We start from the raw sequence: 24,568 nt of genomic DNA on the forward strand, positions 1-24,568 counted from the left end.
CCCTTGCAAAAAAAAAAAAAAAAAAAAAAAAAAAAAAAAACATGTAGAAAGAAGAAGCAGGTTGGTTTGCAGATTGTGAAGGCAAAATCTGTCTTCCTCATTCTTCTGCTTCTCCAGTAGCTAGCTATACTCTCCCTAGTCCCTGTGATGCCCTCTTGTTATACTCTCTGTGCTGGACAATGTCCCTGTGTTCAGAGCTGGAGTTTGCACAGTGGTAACTGGCAAGCTAAAGTACTCATGAAAGCAGGTTTTGTTTGCTAAACACAGGAGTTTTACATATTTTTTAAGTGGAATTCCTTGGATGAGACATGCCATCTAGTTCATTGCATGGATGGAAATCTTACACCTGACGGGCTTCAGGGTATATGTTTTACCTGCTTGGTCCCTTTGAGCATTTAATGTCTGTTAACTCTACCTACTCCAGATCCTCCTGTGTTATCTACCCCCATTTGAGTCACTTTTTTAAAGATTGTTATTAAAGACCCTGTTTTCTGTTGAGTGACGTAGTTACTTTGAGTTAACTGGATAACTAGATTTTTATCTCATATGCCAGACAGCTAATTGACCATTTCTCAAATAGATGACTTAGTAACTTCTAACATTTTGAGGTAGATTGTGTTATTAGTAGGTATGGGAGTAAGGGTTAGTGATTTCTTTTTTTTTTCCATCCAAAGGACTTCTTAACCTTAAGTTCTATTTCTTAGCATACTATTTTGTATCTAATCCCTCATTTTGAAATTGGATTAAAAAAGCATGATGAGAAACTGGGATTATAGCAAACTAGCTCAGATTTAACTCTGAATATGCAAGTGAAAGGTCTCATTTTGCTATATTATGATGACATTGCCTTTTTCGATATTGACGTAAGAATTTTATTTTGATTGTTGTAACCTCTATTTAAAAATTTAGCACTTCGGCATTTGGCTTATTTCAATACATCTGTTATAGCAGAAAAATCTAGATCGTCCTCATGAACCAGAAAAAGTGCCAAGAGCACCTCATGACAGGCGGAGAGAGTGGCAGAAGCTGGCCCAGGGTCCAGAGCTGGCTGAAGATGATGCCAATCTCTTACATAAGCACATTGAAGCTGCCAATGGCCCAGCCTCTCATTTTGAAACAAGGTTCCTTTTCTTTGTTTTTTTAAATTAATGGTAAAACACTGGATTTGTTTATAGTATCTGTATTTCTAAGTCTTGGCTCCTGAACTATTGAACAGGAAGGCCTTTTTGTAATAGAAATGATTTCGAAACCCTGACTGCTAAGCTTCCTAAAATCCAACCTCCTTAGACAAGCCGTTTTCATATTTGGACTTTGTCTCTCGTAGAAAGGGGTGCCTAGAGTAGATGATTTTCAGGTTTGTTTCAGCTTTTATCTGAAGATTTAAATGCCTGTCAGTATTTTAGGCAGACTGTGTTAGAATTTCATAATAGAGTAGGTCTGGAATATTTTTGAAAGTATTACTGACTTCTCACATATGAAATATGAGTCAGGAAGAAATTCTATTCTGTTCTTTCTATCCCCTGACTTCCTTTCTTTGCTACATCCCCAAACTCAGGCATATCAGGGATATCAAATAAAACTACTCACCTTCTTTTGCAGAAATGTGGACTAGATTCTGTCCTTTCTCAGTGTCCAGGAGTCCTATCTAAATAACATGCAGCCGTAGCACATGCGTGCTGGCAAGTCTCTGTGAAGAAGTACATTATCATGTTGATTTTTTTTAATGGAAAAGATCTTAATATTTTCCTTTGAATAATACATATGAAGTGTTGGGTCATAACTGAAATGGCCTATTTTAAGAGAAATGTACATCTGAGAGATACTGTTTATCTGTATCTCTGAAAGAAACTAAAATAATGGAAAGGTTTTTAAAAAAGCAATCCATAGACAAACATTTCTGAGTAAAGTATGTGTATATATCTGACCTGTTTACTAGTATAAATACAGTAATTTGAGACATACTCTGGGCACATTGGTTAAATCCAGCTTTGCTCCCAGAATGCACTGCAGGAGTAAATAGAAACCTTCACATGCTTTGTTTGTTTGAAGTCCCATGCTGCTTTGTTCCTCAGCTATTTTCCGAGTCTCTTGCCACTCTATGGCCCTAGAATCAGAGAGACTTTTTCCCCTGGTGCAAGACTTTTGGAAGTCAGAAGCATAGAAAACAAAATACCCAAGTGGTAATAAGTTCAGTTTTTGCATTTGACCTTTCTGCCATTGGTAGCTTCTTTAAAGAACAAAATGGCATAGAGGCACATTACTTTGAACACTTTGCCAAGTTTTTTTTCATGTTTACAGAATTATATAGATAATCTTTGAATCCTATAACTTGAATTAGCATTCTGTTATAAAATAGTAGTTGATCATCATGGTAATAAACCTAAATAAGCAAATAAAAATTACATTAGGAACAGTAGTCTTTGTTTTAAAGCAAAATTCATATAAGAAATTTTTTATAAGAAAGATTTTGCTGTTGACATTCAAAAGATAAGTATTTCGTGTAGAGTATTTTATTTCTCTAATAAATACACTGATACTATATATTTCTTTTAGGCCACAGACATATGTAGATCATATGGATGGATCTTATTCACTTTCTGCTTTGCCATTTAGTCAAATGAGTGAACTTCTGACTAGAGCGGAGGAAAGGGTCTTAGTCAGACCACATGAACCACCTCCACCTCCACCAATGCATGGAGCAGGAGATACAAAGCCTATACCCACCTGTATCAGGTATGTTGATGCAAGCAGATAATGTTTTATCTTAGGGATCAGTAACCTTTTCTTTAGATGATCACGAAAGGGACTGGAAAGATGGCTCAGCACTTAAAAGCACTGGCTACTTTTGCAGGTTCAGTTCATAGCACCCTCATGGCAGCTAACATCACTGGATCCAGGGGATCCAGTGCCCTCTTTTGACTTCTGGGGCCATTGCATGCACATAGTGCACTTACATACATGCATGCAAAATACTCATACACATACGAATTTTTTTTAAAGAATATTTTTTAAAAAAGGATCAGATAAATATTTTAAGCTTTCTGGACAAACGGTTTCTATCACCAAGTGCTCAGTTCTGCCATCATTGTGTGAAATCAGCCGTAGATTCTGTGTACATGAATGAGTGTCATGATGGCTGACAGTTTCTGCTGGGGATAGTTAACTAATAAGAATTTACCTTAAAGATTAGAGTGTTTTCATGTAATTATGGCTTTATTATCGAGCATATCATGTATAGCATATTAAGAAACTAAGTTTTTGGAATGTGATAAGAATCTAAAATATGAAGGCCATAGGTGTGGTTACAGATGTCAATTTGATATTAAGGAAACTACTTGAACAACTTCAAAGAGAATAAGCAATTGCTCATAATAATCTTTCAGGAAAGCTGTTTTGAAATTTATGTGATCAATTATACAAATTTTTAATATAGTCATATTAAGGAAATTTTCTAAGAGATAAATACAGACCAGCTTTACAATTTTCAGGAAAAAAACAGCCTTATAATCTGACTTATTTGTGTTCTAGCCTTAGGAAGAAAGAGCTGTAAAATTTTTTTTTGTGGTTTTTAAGAAGCTGCCATTGACTCCACTGAAATGACATATGAGCTTTAATATCTACAGTATAAATACGGCATTGTATTAGCCAAATATTGCCATAAGTATTGCTACAAATACTGCAGTATGATAGGTGTTGAGTCATTATAGAAATTCATATCACAGTGTATTGAACATTTACCAGAGTAAGCACAGACTGCTGGAGAGGATATAAAAGTTGCATAAGAAGTTGAGACTGTTTGCAATCTAAATTATTATAAACCAAAGCACCATCTCCTGACTTTCTTATGCACTTTTAGTTCTTATTTGTTTTGAAATAGTGTTAAAGAATTTAAATTTTTGTAAGAGCATATTAATGGATCTACTTTGATATAGTTACTGATAGTCATTTATAGTTTCTACAGTTGTTTCCTTTTTAGTTTTTCTGTTTAATAACTTGCTAGGATCTCTTTATTATTTCAGTTCTGCTACAGGTTTGATAGAAAATCGCCCTCAGTCACCAGCTGCAGGCAGAGCACCAGTGTTTGTGAGCCCCACTCCCCCACCTCCTCCACCACCTCTTCCATCTGCCTTGTCAACTTCTTCATTAAGAGCTTCAATGACTTCAACTCCTCCCCCACCAGTACCTCCCCCACCTCCACCTCCAGCCACTGCTTTGCAGGCTCCAGCAGTACCACCACCTCCAGCTCCTCTTCAGATTGCCCCTGGAGTTCTTCACCCAGCTCCTCCTCCAATTGCACCTCCTCTAGTACAGCCCTCTCCACCAGTAGCTAGAGCAGCCCCAGTATGTGAGACTGTACCAGTTCATCCACTCCCACAAGGTGAAGTTCAGGGACTGCCTCCACCCCCACCACCGCCTCCTCTACCTCCACCTGGCATTCGACCATCATCACCTGTCACAGTTGCAGCTCTTGCTCATCCTCCCTCTGGGCTACATCCTACTCCATCTGCTGCCCCAGGTCCCCATGTTCCATTAATGCCTCCATCTCCTCCATCACAAGTTATCCCTGCTTCTGAGCCAAAGCGTCATCCATCAACCCTACCTGTAATCAGTGATGCAAGGAGTGTTCTACTGGAAGCAATACGAAAAGGTAATTTGTTCAGGGCCATGAAAAGCATTGTTTTGGTAATACTGGAAATGTTCTAAATATTTAGGATAGTAATGTGTTCCTCATTTGTAAAATTTGATGTATTTTTGTATAAATTGTATTTAAAATAGGAAGTAAAGCTATGTAAAACTTATGTTTTAAATTATTTTCAGGAAAATACAACATCTTTAATTAACCATTTAATTTTCACATACTTAGTAGGGATTCATAAAGTGAATGAGAAATTGAAGGCATTAGGGTTGGGGATGGCTCAGTTGGTAGAAATCTTTACCTGGCATGCACAAAGCCCTGGATTTGATCCCTAGTACCACACAGAACTGGGCATGGTGACACACACCTGTAATGCCATCATTAGTTCTAGGTCATATTGGTTGCATGCCAGCTTGGGCTACATGAGACTCTTGTCTAGAAAGAAAGAAAGAGAGAAAGAGAGGGAGAGAGAGAGGGAGGGAGGGAGGGAGGGAGGATGGAAGGAATTTAAAACATTGGACTCCTGTGTTATAGAAAAATTATTTTAAAAATCTTATTAAAAATCTGTATTAACTCCCTTACAATGCTGTTTTCTTCAGGTTTAACACTATTTATTTTGGGTATCATTGGCATGTGCTTTGCCAGATGCCTCTAAAGGAATAAGGTTTTCTCTTAGTAACAAAAAAGACTTAGTCATGTTTGGTCCTTTATTACTTCAACATCTCCTAAACAGTTACTGTATGTCAGGCGTCAAGAATATAGAGAATAGGGACTAGAGAGAGGGCTCAGCAGTTAGGGGCACTGGCTGTTCTTGCAGAGGACCCATGTTTGGTTCCCAGGACCTGCATGGTTCCCAGGACCCACTAACAATTGTCTGCAGCTCCAGTTCCAGGGAATCTGACGCCCTCTCCTGGCATCCTTGGGTGTTGCATGACATGGGTACACTTAACATATATGCAAGCAAAACATTCATACATATAAGATTAAAAATAAATTTTTTAAAGTGTTTTTTAAAGGGCATAGAGAATAATAGTGCTTTTCCTTCAAATAAAGGGGACAATAAGGCCACAAAAATATATTCAGCAATGTTTATTTGACCCTGAGAGATGATAGAAGATACATATCCTCTGGTTATTTAGGGGTGGTGAGCTAGGAGGTACAGCTGAGCATGATGATAAATACACATAGCCATTGGGATATCTGGGGAGTCTCCCCATCTGATTACTAGAGCTTATTTTTACTTTCCTGCTTTCCCAAAAGCATTTCTCATATGGTTTTGATTTTATTCCAGAGAGATTAATATTGTCTAATATTTAGCATTTGAATTAAAATGAATGGTTTGGATTTGCTCTATCAGGTATTCAGCTCCGCAAAGTAGAAGAACAGCGTGAACAGGAAGCTAAGCATGAAAGAATTGAAAATGATGTTGCCACCATCCTGTCTCGCCGCATTGCTGTGGAATACAGTGATTCAGAAGATGATTCAGAATTTGATGAAGTAGACTGGTTGGAGTAAGAAAATTGCATTGCTAAATATTACAAAACTGAATGCAAATGTCCTTTGTGGTGCTTGTTCTTTGAAATGTTTGGTCATCCTAGTGTTTTGCTTTCTATTCCTTATAATAACCCTTTTCCTCCATAATTTTTGATTTCTAAGAAAAGTATTAGCATACGTTTCTAACTAAATATTTTACAGTGGCTTATCTTATTTTTTTCTCCTGAAAATGCATAATTTGGTCCAATAAACCACTAAGTATTAAGCATGGACAGCCGTTGTTAGAGTAGTGGATTCAGTTTTTTTATATACCTTAATTGTGCACTTTGTGATTTTTTTATTTAAAGAAGGCAACTGAGATTGAAATCTTGAAGGCAGCAGCTGTGTCTATGAATGAGCCTTATTCCATTTCTTGATGTTTTAAAAGAAGAAACACTGCCTTGATTATGTCAATACACTCAGAATGTACATTTTGCTTGTAGTATTGAATTCTCTTAAAGGAATGCTTAATTTTTTTATCATTTTATTGTTTTAAATACTTGCAGAACCCCTTACCCACTTATATATTGTGTGGTACAATTTTGCTTGCCTATAGAAGTTTAAATTTTTTCCATGTGAAATACTCTGAATAAACATATATGTAACTTACATAACTTAAGAATAACAGTCTGATTTAATAAATAGTTCATTTTAAATGTTTTTTTGGTGTTCCTCTTTGAATAAAACTGTAGTAGTTTCTAAATACACAGATAGCACATGAAGAAATGTAAAATATATTTAGCTGTATAACTTTGTAGTTTTTCATACTCATGATGTCTATCATGTAAGGGAGCTTTTTAAAATGTTATGGTTTTCTAAAGTTACAAAATTGTGGTCTTAATATCAACTTGACATTTACTTTCAGCAAACCTTGTTTTCAGTTTAAATCACTCTGGACATATTTTATAGCGATGAGTTGTTAGTGTTTGCACCAAATCAGGATAAAGAGCAAGTGCTGTTAATATGATTGATTACTTACCTTTAAAGTACTAAATGAGCTAGGTATAATTGTGCATGGGTATAATCCCATAATCCCAGTGCAGAGGGGATGAGAAAAGAGGATGAGAGTTTGAGGGCTATAGGGCAAGATCTGGCCTCATAAAAGAAAAATAGGGAAGGAAGGAGGAAGGGGAAGAGGAAGGAAGGGACTAAACTAAATCTGGTCTCAACAAAGGGCAGGGGAGGAAACTAAACTAAATCTGGGCACTCTTCAGCTTTGCTTATATCCATCCATTTTACTGCCCAGTTTCTAACTCTTCCCATAAAGAGGTGAATTGTGTTCTGGCTCCCTTGAATTTAGGTTTCTCTAAGATTAGCTTTGGCCAATAGCATGTGGCAAATGGGATGTTGTACTAATTCTAAACCTAGGCCTCAAGAGGCTTGCAAACTTTTATCTCTTTTTGTCTATGCCCAGCTCCCTTTTCTCCCCAACCTGGCCACTTAACATAATAGATGGTTGATACATAAAGTCACTTGGTAACTTAATAATATGGAGGTTATTTAAGCAAATAGCTAGTGACCTATAATCTTTTAAAAATAGAAAAAATAAACCAAGTTCAACTGTAGCCTCAGTGGTTAAGAGCACTGACTGCTCTTGCAGAGGACCCGGGTTTGATTCCCAGCACCCACATGGCAGCTACGAACCGTCCTTAACTCCAGTTCCAGGGGAATCCGAAGCCCTATTCTGACTTGCACGGCATCTCACAACACAGGTGCACTCACATACATGCAGGCAATACGCTCATACACATAAAAATAATAAATAAAATATTTTTTAAAATGTTTCCTGCCGGGCGTCGTGGCCTGTGGTGGCCCATGCCTTTAATCCCAGCACTCGGGAGGCAGAGGCAGGCGGATCTCTGTGAGTTCAAGGCCATCCTGGTCTCCATGGTAAATCCAGGCCAGCTGGGGCTACAGAGAGACCCTGTCTCAAAAAGACCAAAAAAAGAAAGAAAGAAAACTATGCTGGGCGCGGCAGCCCATTCCTGTAGTCCCAGCACTAGGGAGGCATAGGCAAGAGGGATAATTATGTTCCAGGCCAGCTGGGACTACAAAAAGACAACAAAACATACATACAGAACCAGCACAGTTGTCCAGTGACTGTAATAGCAAAATAACATGGTACACATACATAGCTGAATTTTATTCAGCCACAAAAGACACAAAATGAGAACAGAAACAGAAAATTACTAAGAAGCCAGAGTGCCCAAAAATTCTGAGAAGGACTTAGATTACATCACTAATCAGGCATAGTATAAACAACACTACTCTTCAACAGGCAGTTATGAAAGAAACCACTCAGACTGCATTCTCTCCCTCCACTCTCCCAAAGGAGAAAAGAAGGCAAAAGGCAGTTGCAGAAAGACAACACCTAGAGCCGGCTTCACGCTCAGGAGAGAATACTACATCTCCTCCACATCTCCTCCTCGTGGTTTCGGGTACTCTACACAGTCAGAGAAACTTCTCTAGTAACAAACTATAGAAATGATCCCTGAAAGTATAGTCTTAACAAGCACCTCCCCGCCTCCTCAAAGTCCTGGCTTCCACTCCACTTTAGACTAATGGTGACATTGTTTCTCTAGCGTGTTTCCTAAGAAATGTCACACAAATATATTTTCAAACCATTGTTTTATGTAAGGCTTGATAAAATATTTTAAAGACTTTTGAGTTTTAAGGAAACACAGATTTACGTTCTTAATTAACATATTACGAACGACAGCCAATCAGATGCCAAGTCCAAACCAATCACTTCCAGACCAGTTTAAAGAGTAAGGGTGTGAGCATCAATGTCAGAAGGCAGTTGCAGTTAAGGCAGTTAAGGCTTAGCCATAGTTTAAAAAGATGGTAACAGCTGGGCGTGGTGGTGCACGCCTTTAATCCCAGCAGAGGCAGAGGCAGGCGGATCTCTGTGAGTTCAAGGCCAGCCTGGTCTACATAGTGAGTTCCAGGACAGCTGGGGCTACAAGGAGACCCTGTCTCAAAAAGACACACACACACACACACAAAAGTTTCCTAATGGTTTAAATAAAAGATTTGATTCATTGTTTTAGTAGCTTAGCTTAGAACAAGAGTTTAGATAAACATTCAAGGATTCTTTCTAGCCTTATGAAAATGTAGCATCAAGTTTAAGAATATATGACATCGTTTAAAGTTTATCTTCGTAAGTGTGCTTATAATTAAAAAGTTGCAACAGTGCACATGTGTGTGACTGTGGGTATACGCCTGCCATAGCATGTATGTGGAGGTCAGAGGACAGCCTCAGGTGTCAGTCATCATCTTCCTCCTTGTTTGGGACACAGTCTCTTGTTTGCCACTACATTTCCAAGGTAACTGGCCTGCAAGCTTCTGGGGTTTCTCCTGTCTTGGCCTCCCATCTCACTGTAGGTGTGCTGGGATAGGTGTGTGCTACCTAATCAAGGTTTATGCAGATTCTGGGTATTCAAACTCAGGTCTTCACACTTTCATGGCAAGTACTTTACCTACCCAGCCATCTCTCCAGCCCCTAGTGTGTAGTTTTTTATAAAGTGCAGCCAAATAACCAAAACATAATGGTCTGAGGTTGGAACAGTTAAGGGTAATCTGGAAGGAAATGAGTGAAGATTTTCTAATAATGAAATGTGTATATATGCAAATCCCAGCAGTGTGTATTTTCGTTGTTGCTCCTGAGAAGATTGCTGCAAGATAAAAACATGCCTACAGGACTGAAGAAACCAGATAATAGCATCCATTTTAAAGTCAAAATGACCTTTTAGTGTAGCTGTTCTGCTTAACTTGCTGAGGGGGGTTTTAAAATTTTATTATTTTTATTTTATGTGTATTGCCTGTATGTATGTAATGTGTCATGCAATGCTCAGAAAAGGGCATTGGATCCCCTGGAACTGGAGTTATGGATGGTTGTTAGCCACCATGTGGGTGCTGGAGAATTGAACCTGGGTCCTCTGCAAGAACAGCCAGTGCTCTTAACCACTGAGCCATCTCTCTAGCTCCCTGAGAGTCTTTTAAGCAGATCAGGTAAGGGTCAACTTTATTACCATATGCAGAATAAAAAATACTGGTTAATGAATGTCTTTTTATGGCTGAATTGTTTTACATATTCAAAAATGTTATGTGTAAACAGAGTCAGAGTAAAGTGTGCCCTGGGAAAATAATTGGTCTTTTTGATTGAGGTCATCCATTCACTTCACACTATCAACTCCAGTGAACAGGTTTTGTGTTTTGTTTGTTTGTTTGTTTTTCTAGTTCATTTAGTCTTTGTTTCTGTGTTTATTCTACCTCCTTGAAACTTTCAACTCCACTTTGGCATTTGTCACTGTCTCTGTCCTCTTCTCCTTCCCTGTAGCGGTGAAACAGAAGGAAGAGAGAAATACGACCTCTGTAGCTGTGGTGTTTGGGATGAAATTCATTAGCTTCAGGTTTCTACGGCATGTTAAGCTGTCACCATAGTCTTCCATAATTTATCGTAATGTGCACAGCTGAGATGACTTCCAAAGATCCTAGTGTGTTCATTTGGGTTGTGTTGTATAAATTGTGGAATACCTCTTAATTTTACTTTTAGAAAGCCTTACTTTTTCTTAAATATCTATCTAACATCCATATTTTCAAGAAGTTCACAACTAGAGTTATATTCCTTTTGAATTTATTTTATTTTGCATGCTTTCTCAAGCAAATACACTTATTTTGCATTGACGTCACTACCTATTTGAATTTGATAAATAGATTAAGTAGGCAATTCATAAATAATTCTTATAAACAATTTCAGAAATACATTCTTTTTTGTTCTGAAATCCAGGGCTCTGAAAATACTCCTTCCTGGGCACTTCTGTTAGAATTTCTTTCTCGACTAATCTCATAACAATTGGGAGGCTAATCCTGCTTTCGCTGGGGTAGGAGGGAGAGATTTTTCTGGCTAGAAGAGGATAATCATTAGTATTTCTGAAGTCATTTCTTAAGATAGAGGACAAAGTTGATTATGTTTTCGTAGGAATTCTTGTGAGTTACTTTCAAAACAAAACTTCAGTTTTGCTACTGTTGCTTAGTTTTCCATTTTTAGTCCACTACATTTTTCTTGAAAGCACCTTTTAAAAAAGAAAAAAAAATCACATCCCTAAACTAAGTATAAGATAAATTGTTTAAAACGTCTAAATCAGTTAAGAAATTCCTTTTAGAATCTATTATCTGTGTTACAGTCACTTAATAAGAACTGCAGATAAACCAGAAATGAAAGTTATTCATCATGCAAAATTGGTACTTAAAAGAGCTTTTCTGTGTTGAACTAATGAAATAAAATACCAAAATACGGAATTTCTAAGTTAGATTATGTAATTGTAAGCAACACGGGCATTGTACTAAAGCCAAGTGGATGTACAGGCCCTTGTAATACATATAAGTTGCCCCCATTTATTCTTTGTGTGTGAAGAACACATTTATTTATGTTCTCCATGACTTGACTGTAGAATGCAGCAGTAATCTCCATTGCTTTTCAGGCCTGACAGCAAGGCTCTGAGTAAAGAATGAATACAGCCTTGAATGAGCATCTGAGACACTTTTTTTGAAGGCTGGTTATCAATACCTTTTTCTCATTATTGTAAGGCCAGCTGCTCTGGCTTTTTTTTCCTTTGCAGGGGGGTGGGGGGAAGCACTACTAAGCATGCATTAAAGTCTGTTTTTCAGGGTATACATTCTCTCTTTTTTCTGTAAAATTGGTAGTGATTTTGAATATTTCATTGTGTGTACATGTGTATTCTTTTGTGGGCTACAAAGACTTTTTGATAAGTTTCTTATCTATCTTGCCTTTAGGCTAGCTTTTTTAATACTACTCCTTTGATACAGAACACAGATGTCTTCATGACTAATGAAATTCCCCATCTACCTCTCTGACCTGAAACAATATAAAAGACACAAAAGCTATTAAATTACAATGTGTCTTCTATTTTAACATCTTCCAATATTACTTATTGTCTTAGTTTATTTTTACCCATGAAAGCTAAGAAGTATACTTCTAACTTTAATGAAAATATAGAACTTTTATTTAGACCACAATAAAGGAGCTTATCTCCTATTATAGTTTGATTTTTGTATATATTGTCTATGTTTATTTCAGCTCACTGAAAAAGGACATATTTTATGTCTGCAGAGATTTGAGGCGGTGCTGGGTATTGGGGTTGTGACAATGAATAGACAGAGCCCCACTTTCTGAGTATACAGACAAATTAACAAAGCACAATGGATGTTATCTTAGGGACTTGGAGTATTTAGTCTTGAGAAATCAGAAAAAGCTTCCAAAGGGAAGTAACATTAAAATTTTGAGGTATACCTAGACAGACAAATGTTAAAGTGAGAGTGAGGAGTTTCCCGAGCAAAAGAAATATGTGTGTGAAAGTCTGGAAATGTTCATTGCACATTGTGCATGAAGTGCAGTGGCTGGAAATATTAGAGGTTGACAGGAGCAAATCGTGAGAGGTCTTTAGAAAGAGTTCTCAAAGGGTTATATTTTATTGCATGGGCAATTAAATTGGAGAAGTGGAATTAGAATAGTTTTGGAAACCCAACTGATGCCTGCAAATAGGTAAATGAATTAGAAATCTGTTTGCAGGCGAATAACACCACTTACAGTGTTAGAGCAGGTAAGAGGGTGTTGGCAGAGGAGATAGTGAGGGATATTTAAAATATACTAGACTTGGTCTTGGAGGGGAAAGGGTCAGGGATGACTTCTAGGGTCCTAGCTTGCTGATGATTAAAGAAGTATTAAAAGAGAAGCGGGTTTGGAAAAGTGGGTTGGTGGGTTTGGAGTTCAGGGTAGGGAGAAGGAAGATCAAGGGCATGGTTGGAAGAAGGGATTAATTAAGGGTAGGGGTGATTGGGTAAGATCTTTGTAGAGAAATCAGTTATGCATAGGAAATTATCAGACAGTAAGCAATTATTGAGGTCAGTAACCATGAATTTATAGTGACTCCAATATGCAGGCTGTATGGAAGTTGAATATTTCCCCCCAGCCTGACCTAATTCCGTGATTAAATTCCCTTGCTGAAGTTCTCATACAATTTGCTGCAATACTAGTTTGATCTCCTTCCCTCATTAAGTACTTGGACAGGCTCTTCTGGACCATCAGCTCATGCAAAGAATCTTCTTCCTTACCCAAACTTCTTTCCACCGCCCCGGACTCTACATCATCCCAACTTGCTTTAGTTTAGGCTTATGTGCAAACCATTCTTTATTCCTATCATACCTTCAGAATTTCTTATTCCTGTTTTAACATACACACCTATCCTTTACTTGGTTATCTTTCCAGTGTAGAAATGTTGCTTCTGAATGTTGTGTCAAAGCTAATTCTGCTACGATGATGATGTAATTCAGAATAAAGAAGCAACCAAGGGGAGGCCATTTGAGATTTGGCTTTTTGTCCCTCTTTCATGTCTGAGCTATCTCATCTGCCTAATTTACTCTATCAGCAGGAATCCGTTTTCCTTTGAACATGTATTTCTCAGTTCAGATAAGAACGTGTACATGGTCTTACACATTTTAGTTTTTAGAGCACCTTGAGATGAGACCAAATTTTTAATTACTGGATTGGTTAGTTTCCACAGCTCTTTGGCAATAAACTTTTTACCTTTAGGAAGCCTTTTCAGAAATGTTAGGCATAGAGTCTCAGCAGCAGAATGTGAATAATTCTGTATAAACTGCTTACCATTAAAAATAATTCAGTGAGACAGACCTACTAACCAAATGCCAAACTCTTTTGTCCTGAGATCCAAAGACTTACCTATCCCTTTTGTTTGGTGGTTTAATATTTTCTATTAGGAAAAATGTGTGCAAGAAAGTACATAACATTTTCAGCTCAATAATCTATGGTATAACCCCCATTGGAGTCGCAAAGTAGAATACTGTCTTTGCGCCCAAACCTCCTTCGTGATGCCCTCTAATCACCACCATTTCCCAAACTCCAGCAAAAGTAAAGTAGCAAAGTGATAATCACTGGATGCTGTTGTTTAATTTTGCCTAAATTTTGGGCTGTGTTAACTTCTCATTCCCTTATACAGATATGCTTTGTGTGTCTGACTTCTCTTAGAATTTTGTGAGATTTAACCATGTTCTTACTTGTATCTGTGCTTTGTTACTTTGTTTTATAGTAATCTGTGGTATATAAATAATGTCACCATTTACCCATTCTGCTGTTGATGATCACTTCATGTTGAGGAGCTTTTTACAAATAATCCTCCTGTGAACATTGTGCCTGTGTTTCTTCTCTGCCTGTGTTTCTTCTCTGTGCACAGGCATTTCTGTTAAGAATACACCTAGAAGTAGAGCTCAGTCATAGGTCATGTGTCCTTTAGTCGTAAGTGATAATGTCAGACCTGTCCAAAAAAGTTGACAGGTTTGTACTCGTACCAGTAGTCAGAATTCCTGGTGTTTAGCATCCTGGGGATTGTGCTGCTTATTTTTAGTCACTCATGTGGATGTTTGGCAACATCTACTTGTAGCTCAGATTTTCTTCTCCCTAATTTCTAGTAGCCTGTGTATCTTTGTATGTGTTTTTTAACCCATATCTTCTCCCTTTTGTGGTGTATCTTCTCCTTTCTAATGGTATCCTTTGGAAAGAAGTTATATTCATTCTAATGAAGTCCATTTTATTTTGTTTTGGTGGTCAGTGCATTTTGTGTCCTGAGATTTTCTTATGCTAAAGGTAGAGTGATTCTCCTGTTGTTTTCTTCTAGATGTTTTGTTGTTTTACCTTTTACATCTAGATGATAATCCATCTGGAATTGATTTTTGTCTCCAGACTATAATGCTGAAAGCATAGATGCCCAAATACATGAATATTTAGCGACTATATCCTCAGTATGTACTTACTACCCCTCTGATGTCTGTAGAATCTGGTAATATCACGATTTTATTTGTGGTGCTTGGAATCCAAAGGGCTTCTTGAATATGTGCTACGATATCTTTCATCAGTTTTGGTACATTATCTCAAAATATTTCTCTACCTTATTTTCTTTTTTTTCTCCTAGAATTCCGTTACCTACAGTTAGACTTCCTTACTGTGTCCCTTTGTCTCTTAATCACTGTTCTAGATCTTCTATCCAATGCCAGTTTCATTAGAATATTCTCTTCTGACTTCTTTCATGATGCATTGAGTCTCTGTTGAGTCTGCAGTTGTATTCATTAGCTGGGTTCCTAATTTTTCACTGTTCATGTGCAGAATTTATATATTTTAAAAAGAACCCAGTTTTCTCTGAGAATGTTTAGTCTTGCTTTGTGTTTCCTTAAGGATTGCTGTTATAGCCTGTGTTTGATGATTCTAGTATCTGAAGCCCACACTCAGTGAGATTGGTTTGTCTTTGCCATGCCTTATCTCTTGTTTGATGGTATTACCATGGTGCAGCTAGCCCTTTAGAATCTCAGCCCAAAATAGGGAAGTTCACCTGGCCTCCCCAGGCCAGTTCCAAGTTCCTGTCCTAGCATTATGAGGCTATCAGAATTACTGCTTATTTTCTCAATACTTTCTTCAGGAATCATTAAGCTCATCCAGGAGAAAAGTAACTTAGAACATCAAACATTCCCAAATCTTGCCCCTGGCAGTTCTTCATGTCTTTATCTCTCAGGTGGTTTCAAGCCTATATCTCTAATAGTTTGCCCACTTTTTCTAATTGCCCTCAGCAAAAGGTTGTACTAAGCTCCCAACCATTATCAGAAGAGATTATCTAGTCCAGTTATCAACAACAATAAAATTAATGTGAAGTCCATTGCTATTTATAGAAAGTAAAAATTAATAGCCAAATATTTTTCCATCTTGAATACAAGTTAACCTCAAGTGCGGTTTCCACATTTTAACTGAGTTTTTTAAACTTAAACTATTTATTGCATGCAGCTGCATTTAAAGTCATGTCAAAACTGCAGCAACAAAAAAGACTATGAAGAGTCTAAGCTATTTTTAACTAACAAAGAGAAACGTTCAAGAGCATAGAAGATACACAGAGGCTTACATGAAAAGCGGCAAGAGTGTATCCTAGGAGTATTTGAGGGATGAAAATCCTAAGTGGCAGACCTGTCAGGTGGCTTCTGTTATTGCTCAGGGCTTGGAAGATGCAGTTTGGAGCTGTACAACTTGTAGAACTTCATCATAAATCAAAATTCTGCCAAGGCACTTTGCTTGGAAGCATTCTCACTTAAGGGAAGGCAAATATGTTTGAAATATTTTTTATAGTTGAATGCTATTTTAACTTTCAGTAAGTATGGAATCTTTGTTGATTACAGATATCACCAGTAACAGTTCTGCTAAAGGGTAGCCATGTCTTTCTTATCTTTATACTTCTACTTCTGGTACAGTGCATATTTGTTAAAATAATAGCTGTCTAGAATCTTTGAGAAATCATTCTGGATAAGTCTCCTTTTTAGATAACTAAGGAATAAAATTTTACATACTGTAAATGAAGTGATAACTACCAGTACCACCATCACACATTAATCATCTGTTATTTTCATGCCAGGCAGACTCCTAAGCAATTTACCTGCTTTCTCTCATTTGATCTTTCTGGTAATAGAATGAGATAGGAAATGGTATCTGCACTTCATAGATGAAGGAGCTGGTCAGAGTAATGACTTGACCCATGTAATACAGCTTATATGGTACAAGGACTCGATTCTATTCAGCTCCATATGACTCTACAACTTATGCCAGAAATCATTGTTGTTATTGAAAGCTGCTATAAATGTATTTGCCTTTTAAGAAATAATGTGGACTTCATTTCCATTTGAAATAAAACTAATGTATCATTTATCAGAATGTATTATAATACTTCCTTTTATTTCTTATATTACCATCTTTCTTCAGACTTGAGAATCTGTTCTTAATCTGTGTGCGTGTGTGCGTGTGTGTGTGTGCGTGTGTGTGTGTGTGCGTGTGTGTGTGCATGTTCCGTAGTTCATGTGCAGAGGTCAGAGGACAACCTCAAGGGTTAATCCTCACCTCCCAGACTGAAACAGGGTCTCCTGTTTTGTAACTATGTAAGCTAAGCTAGCTGGCCCACAAACTTCTGTGGATTCTCCAATCTCTGCCTCCCATCTCTCTGTGGAAGCACTGAGATTACAGATGTGTACTACCACATCCATCTTTTTGTGGGTTCTGGGAGTGAACTCAATTCCTCACATTCGCACAGCAAGCTCTTTACTGTCTCCCCAGCCCCGAATCTTGCAGAGGACCTGGGTTGGTTCCCAGCACACACATGGCTGCTAACAACCACCTGTAACTCCAGTTCCAGGGAATCCTATATCCTCTTATGGTTCCCCCAGGCATTACACATGTGTGGTGCACTAGCATGCATGTAGGCAAAACACTTTTATAGACATAGAATATAAATCTATCAAAAAAGTTTTTAAAGAACTATATCTTGTTAAATCAGCCTTCTGTTTAGGCCAGAGTTCATAGGGAAAACTAATAAAATAGCTGCTAAGATAAAATTTAAATGCATGAATTAGTGTGATTATCATCAGAATTAGTTACTGTGAGGTGTTAAAAATATAGAAGCAGAAATAGATGTGGATTATTTTGGTATACAAAGCTAATATGATAGTGTTGAGTCTTCATACTTGAACCTTTCCTTGACAAAAGCCTCTAGCACTTTTCTTTTTTGCTCATTTATTTCGTCATCCAATCAGTATTTACTAATATACCAGACAGAAGGCTGCCAACAAATTAAGGAACGCGCAGATCTAAAATAGCTTACAATCATTTTCTCATAAAATTTGTATAGCAATATCTTTTTTTGGTTATCAACGAAAATTTTCTGGTTCTGAACAAAATCATCTTTGCATCCTATTTATATTGACCTGTCAGTCTGACTTATGCCTCAGCATAGTGAATAGGTCCTGTCCAGTCCTTAGTCACTTTTCTGTTGCTGTGATAAAACACCGTGACCAGGGGAACTCTAAAAGGAAGAGTTTATTTAGCTTACAGTTCAAAGGTGCAAGGGCCCATCATGGCAGGGAGGCATGGTGGCAGAGGTGACCAGAGCAGAAGTTAAGCAATCACATCTTCAAGCAGGTACAGGAAGCAAAGAGTGACTGGAAGTTCAGCAAGGCTTAAGAACTCTCTAAGCGCACTCCCAGTGACGTGCTTCCTCCAGCAAGGGTACACCTCTAAGACCTTTCAAAACAGCGCCACCAACTGGGGACAAAATGTTCAAATACTTGGAGCCTATGGGGGGGACATTCTTATTCAAACCACCTATTCCGCTTGTGTTGTTAGTTCATGGAGTGAGAAGGAATAGTCTGTCATTTACCCAGTGCTTATTAATTCAGTATCATCTGTGGAACTTCTAGAAACTTCTCAACCATTATCATCTTAGTAAACATTTCTTGGGGATGGAGAGATGGCTCAGCAGTTAAGAACACTGTTCTTGCAGAAGACCCGGGTTCGAATCCCAGCACCTATGTGGCAGCTAACAACTGTCCATAACTCCAGTTCCAGGGGATACGACAGCCTCTTCTGTCCTCTGTGGGCATTGCACAACACTGGTGCTCTTACCTACATGCAGGCAATACACGCATACACATGAAATAAAAAATAAATAAAATATTTTTTAAAAAAAACAAAACATTTCTTCTTTCCTGTTCGCTGTCTACTGGGGTCACAGATATGTGCGTGCTCTCAGATGTTCTCTTCTGCCCTTTCCCATCCCATAATACACTCTCTTTTTTTTTTTCCCCTTCCCTGTTTCAGTTTGGGATGGTTTCTGTTGCTATCTCTGAAGCTGAGTTTCTTTCTTTCGCGTAGCAAGTCTAATGTCAGAAGTATTCTCTAGCTCTGTTACTAGACTTTTTTTATTTTATGTGTCTGAATGTATTGTCTGCATGTATGTGGGTGCACCAGTGTCATGCAACGCTGTGGAGGTCAGAAGAGGGCTTTGGCTTTCCCTGGAACTGGAGTTAAGGATGGTTCGTAGCTGCCATGTGTGTTCTGGGAATCAAACCTGGGTCCTCTACAAGAGCAGTCAGTGCTCTTAACTGCTGGGCCATATCTTCAGCTCCTGTTTCTAGACTTTTTAACCTTTAACATTTTAATTTTATTCTCTGCCTAGATTCCTTTTCTGTTCATGCATGCTGTCAGCCTTTTCCACTAGATCCTTTAATATAAATGATTGTTTTTAAAATTCCCTGAGGGGAGGGGGGCTGAAAAGATGAACTCACCAGTAAAGAGGACTAGCTGCTCTTGCAGAGGACTGGGGTTCGGTTCCCAGCACCCATATAGTGATGAACAACTGTCTGTAACTCCAGTTCCAGGGACTCTGATGCCCTCTTCTAACCTCCAGGGGCATTGCACAACATGGGTGCACTTACATACCTGCAGGCAATACATGCATACACACAAAAATAATATGTTAAAATTCCATTTTAGATAGTTTCAGCAAATATAGATACTGTCTTATAATCTACAACTCTGTTGAGTGTTAAATATCTCTTTAGTTACCATTTTTTCATGTTTGCTGGCCACTTAAATTTCCCTGTGTATTGTCTCAACATCCTTTCCCATTGTCTTATAGAATATTTCTTTTTCTTACTGATTTGTATTGCACAATAATATGAACTTTAAATATATTCACCTAATCTGTAGCTTGCCTTATTACTTTGAGTGTGATGAGTTTTATCATTAACTTTTAGTAGTCAGATTTACTGTTATTTTCCTTTATGGCTGTACTTTGCATCACTAGCTGGAAACATCATTTGTCTACCCTAAGGTAATAAAGATGCTTTCACCAAATTTCTTCTGAAAGCTTTAAAATTTATTTAGCTTTGCATATTAAGCCCATTAAGTCTTTAACCATCTAGAACATATTTTTGTTTAGGGTATGAAATAGAGATTCTAATAGCTATCTTTATGAGTAAAAATCACCTTTCTTAACTCCCTTAAATTGTAGTGCTCTCTCTCTCTCATATGTCACATTCTCACATGCAAATGTGTAGGTTAGTCTTACTGTTCCATCCAGTGTGTGTAAACAATAGATAGAGTATTAGCATGGCATTTGATAAGCACACCCTAAAATTCATTTAGAAAAAAAAAAAAAAGGACTAACAGTAGCCAAGATTGGGCCAGTGAGATTGCTCAGTGGGTCAAGGCTTGCTGTGAAGCCTGACGACTGGGATTCACTTGGTGGAGGGAGAGAACTGACTCCCAAAGGTTGTCCCTGTGACTTCCACACATACGGTGTGCATGCATGCACACACAAAGAAAGAAATGAAACAATTTTTCAATTAAAACATTATACTGACTTTTAAAGTCTTGGATCTAAAAAAAGGGTTTTCACATTTTTGAAAAATCAAAGTTTCATTATGAATTTGGCCTCATACACAAAGGGGAAGAACAAGATGCAAATAGTTGCATCTAATACTTAGCCCAGGAAAACACCAAAACCAGAGAGGAAAGCAACCCAAACCAGCTAGGAGCTTGCCACAGAGGACAAAGGGAAGAAGGAAGATCAGGAAAGGAGGAAGCCACTGAGATAGAAAATAACAGATAATGCAAGCAAAAGAGGGCCTCCCACCTTCCTTGAGACAGTCTTGTCTCTTTGGTTGAGACCTGCTTTTTTCCTTTACCACCCTGTATTATTTAAGCAATGGTAAGCTCTTGGATGGGCTGCTGTTTCCTACCCATCCATCTGTTCCAATCTGCTATTTTCTTATGCAGTTCTACCTACGTTAGCTTCCCTGCAGCTCACTAACAATGTATTCCTAGGAGCATTATGTTTGGAGAGTCCTCCATGACTCAAGGCCCTGACCACTGTTTTATGTTGGTCATTTCCCAGAGTTGTTTTAACAGTGGGTGACCTTGAGGAGGGGATATAAAAATCTCCCCACAAAGAAAATTATTTGCTTATTTCCTGCTCTAAACAATGGGTACTCAAAGCAGGGTGTCACTCTTCTCTCACGCAGCACACTAATGTACTGACTTACATTACCTGTACCTGTGTCCACTCACCCATGTGGGAACCAGAGCTCAGGAAACCTTACAAGTGTCTGACACTGGCTGCTGCTTTTACTCTAAGTAGCTTTTCCTTTGCTGCCCAAATGTCTCAGGTCTTCTTTCAGCATCATTGTAAATCCTAAGCTCTTAGTTCTGACAAGACTCTGAACTCTAACTATGGTTATCCCATTGATCAGGTTGTCTGGGATTTGCCTGAAACTGAACCCATCTGACTTTTCCCTTTTTACTGTCAGCTTCTCTCTGTCACTCCATGAATACTCTGAATATTGGGCATGGCTTAGAGGGAGACCTTACTCTAAGAACTCTCCAAGAAGTTACAGGAATAATATGAAAAGCACCCAGACTTCTAACCCAGATATTCCAGATATTAGCTTTTTTGCCCTGTATCACTTATTGTTTATGTAATGTTATTTATTCTGTGTGGTGGCACTATGTGTGTGTGTGTGTATGTGTGTTTGTGTTGTACACATGCACTTTTTAATTGTCTTTTTGCATATGTATGTGTGTAGTATGCATGTGTATGTGTGTGATGTGCATGCATGAGTGTATGTGTATTCATGTGTGAGAACTGGTTCATATGTATGCCTGTGTGTTTGGAGGCCCAAGATTGACTTGGCTGTCTTTCTCAGTCACTCTCTACCTGCTTTGTGTCTAGGCAGAATTTCTTGATGAGCCTAGAGCTGTCTCTGCCTCCCTCCTTGTGGGGCACCACACCCATCTGGCATTTATGTGGGTGCTGGGGATCCAAACTCCTGTCTTTAGGCTTGAGCAAAACATTTTACCTGCCTAGCCCTCTTGGCAGCCTTTCATATGCACTTTTTAACAAACCTTTTGAGAGTACTTGTTAGACATTGAGGCCTTTAGTTTTTTATGTAAACTTTATACTGAGGTCCACCTTTTCCAAAATTCCATCCTGTTGTGAATATTAGCCAGCCCTTCAGCTATGTGTACTTAGAATGCCTTTGAGAACTTGTGGAATTTGGTAGTTGAGAGTTTGTGTGCCTATTTTTCATCTCATGAGAATAATGATATTTTATATCATGGTTCCACATGAATATAATACATTACTATCTTCAAAGCATGATTATTAGAGATACTGTTAAAGTTGTTTTACTTCATTCCATCCCTAATGTCGGATGTAATAAAGCTTCATGGTTTCTACTGTTGATTTGGAATGAATCATGTTTTAAAATTATAATTGTCTCAAGGACTGTAAATATGTTAGTGATGTATGGTTTGCATCAGAAACCTGATGATCATGTTAGAAACACTTGTAAATGCCAACAGTACACAGATAGTGATTGTGGTTTGCAGTAACATGACAATGGTACCAGTCTTGTGCTTCAAAAGAGGATTCAAAAAAGTTGATAAGATTAATTTTCTAATAATTTGGGATTCTGTACACATGGTCTTGCCTTCACTATGATGCCAGGTGTACAGGTTGGAAGACACCTTGGAGTATTTTATAACTGTTTTATAAATTTAGAATAGTAATAGTAGTTTATACTTCACTGAAACACAATTTTATTTTGGTCTAATGATAATTTATAACATGGAAACTTAAATAGAGATGACCAGAAATTGAGGCCATTTTGCTGATTTAGGACATTGTGCCAGATCCACATTAACTCCAGTTAGTTTTATGAAACATGAGGGGTTGGAGAGATGGCTCCGTGGTTAAGACTTGTACTGCTCTCACAGAGGACCTGGGTTCAGTTCCCAGAACCCATATTGGGGCATTCAACAACTGCCTGTAACTGCAGCTCCTGAAGGGATCGGACACTTTCTGAGTTTCTCAGGCACTTCATTCGCATGCACAAACCCACACAGAGATAAGCATAATTTTAAAAAATAATAAAGTAAAATCTTAAAAAAAAACCACAAAACTGGCTTTAGTTAGAATTGAAGTTTTCTACTATGATGAGTGCTTAAACAGGAAAGAGTGTCAAGTTAACTACAATTCCACCTTCCTAAGACCATTGACTGTCAAGTTAACTACAGTTACACAGAGGCCACCTTCCTAAGACTATAGAGTCAGCAGGTTCTTACCATAGTTTTATATGTGAGAGGCAATTAACAAATGATTCTATCATAGCTTAGCAAATGTCAATAGAGTATCAGAATTACATTATTAAAGACTGGAAAACTCTTGATTTGTTATGTAGGACATAAAAACTACATAATGGACACACATATCCCTACTTGTTCTGAAATATCTACGAACCAGTACAGTTGGAGCTACTACCTCTTTGACAGTTGTAATTAGTACCATAAACTTTGTGTGTATCATTCCCAAACATCTTTTTGTTACATGTGTATGTGTGAACATATATATATTCATACTTATTTTGTATGTATAATTATATATAAAGAAAATGTGCATCTCCCTTAAAATGCATTATTTTATGGGACTTTAAAAGTTTGAACTAATTTTTCTGCAGCTCACATTTTTTAAAGCACTTTAACCATTGTGATACATGTTGTTTAGTTGGTTTCTTGTTACTGCCAGGGTAGTGTTCCAGTGTGGAAATAGACTGTAACATTATTTGCTTTCTTATTAATGGCATTTACTAGATTGAACTGTATGAAAGTTCTGGTTTTGTAGGAAAAGGTGGTTTAACTTTTTAACACTATGTTCATATATACCTAAACAATGTGACTGCCGTACAGGATGACCCTCCTTAGTGCCCTTTAGACACTCCAAGGACAGACGCAATGTCCAGCACTGAGGGTCCGTTTCAGAGATGTGAACCTAGAAATACACTCCTGGGAACCAGAATGTGGTAATTCCGATGGAGAGGCCAGGGACATGCAGCTACCACTGTAAGAACCCAAGAGGCAGGACAGGAAGAAATAAATACAAAGACTGGCATCTGCTGAGGGAAAATACAGGACTCTTCTAGTATGTTAGCTATGGAGCTGTGGGCTTGAGGCCAGGAGAGAATGCATGACCTGTCTGCTAGGTAATTTTTCTAGCAGAGCCCAGAAGACAGCAGGCAAGCTAGAACAATTTTGATGCCGAAGAGGGTAGACTTGGGCCCAGACAGAACAATTCCTCTGCCCCACCCTTTATTTTTCCTAGAGAAAGGAGCTGCCTGTCTGAAAGGGAGAATTTACCTAGCAAAGTGTTGGAAAGCCATCAGGGCAGCCTAACAGCCCAGCCACCCCCTCCAGTTCCCACCCACAGGGCTGAAAACTAGGAACGGGGCAGGCATAGAATGGTCCGAGGCAGCAGTGGCATCTTTGTCACCCATACTGAAGTTTTACCTCCTGTTATAGTAAAGATTACAGTCACCACAATCATGCTGGGTTATAGATAAAAGAAAAAATGAGGCTGAGCAAAGACACTGAAGAAAGGAACCCAAGAGAACTGCTCTGGAGGAATTTACCCAGCTTTGAAAGAGGGGAAAGGGCTACCTAATCGG

The 24,568-nt window shown here is 38.1% G+C and overlaps 1 protein-coding gene and 1 non-coding gene across 5 annotated transcripts in view; one reads left to right on the forward strand and one right to left on the reverse strand.

Moving 5' to 3' along the window:
• Wasf1 (WASP family member 1) overlaps nucleotides 1-6,829 on the forward strand; it is a 62,852-nt gene extending 56,023 nt beyond the window's left edge. For 3 of the 4 annotated variants that reach the window (XM_008852416.3, XM_008852417.2, XM_008852418.2), the window contains exons 6-9: nucleotides 949-1,121; nucleotides 2,554-2,733; nucleotides 4,020-4,648; nucleotides 5,994-6,829. In XM_008852416.3, coding sequence (XP_008850638.1) covers nucleotides 949-1,121; nucleotides 2,554-2,733; nucleotides 4,020-4,648; nucleotides 5,994-6,151 — 1,140 coding nt within the window. In that variant the 3' untranslated portion in view covers nucleotides 6,152-6,829. The remainder of the gene's footprint in view (nucleotides 1-948; nucleotides 1,122-2,553; nucleotides 2,734-4,019; nucleotides 4,649-5,993) is intronic. The other variant, XM_008852419.3, reaches the window with a different exon arrangement.
• Nucleotides 6,830-8,462: 1,633 nt separating this feature from the next.
• On the reverse strand, nucleotides 8,463-8,676 carry LOC115067590. Its single transcript, XR_003846978.1, has one exon. It is a non-coding gene; the product is annotated as a small nucleolar RNA U3 (small nucleolar RNA).
• Between the last annotated feature and the right edge of the window lie 15,892 nt (nucleotides 8,677-24,568).

The sequence above is a fragment of the Nannospalax galili genome, unplaced genomic scaffold (genome assembly GCF_000622305.1).
Source record: "Nannospalax galili isolate Female #2095 unplaced genomic scaffold, S.galili_v1.0 scaffold646, whole genome shotgun sequence".
In the NCBI taxonomy this organism is placed as follows: Eukaryota; Metazoa; Chordata; class Mammalia; order Rodentia; family Spalacidae; genus Nannospalax; species Nannospalax galili.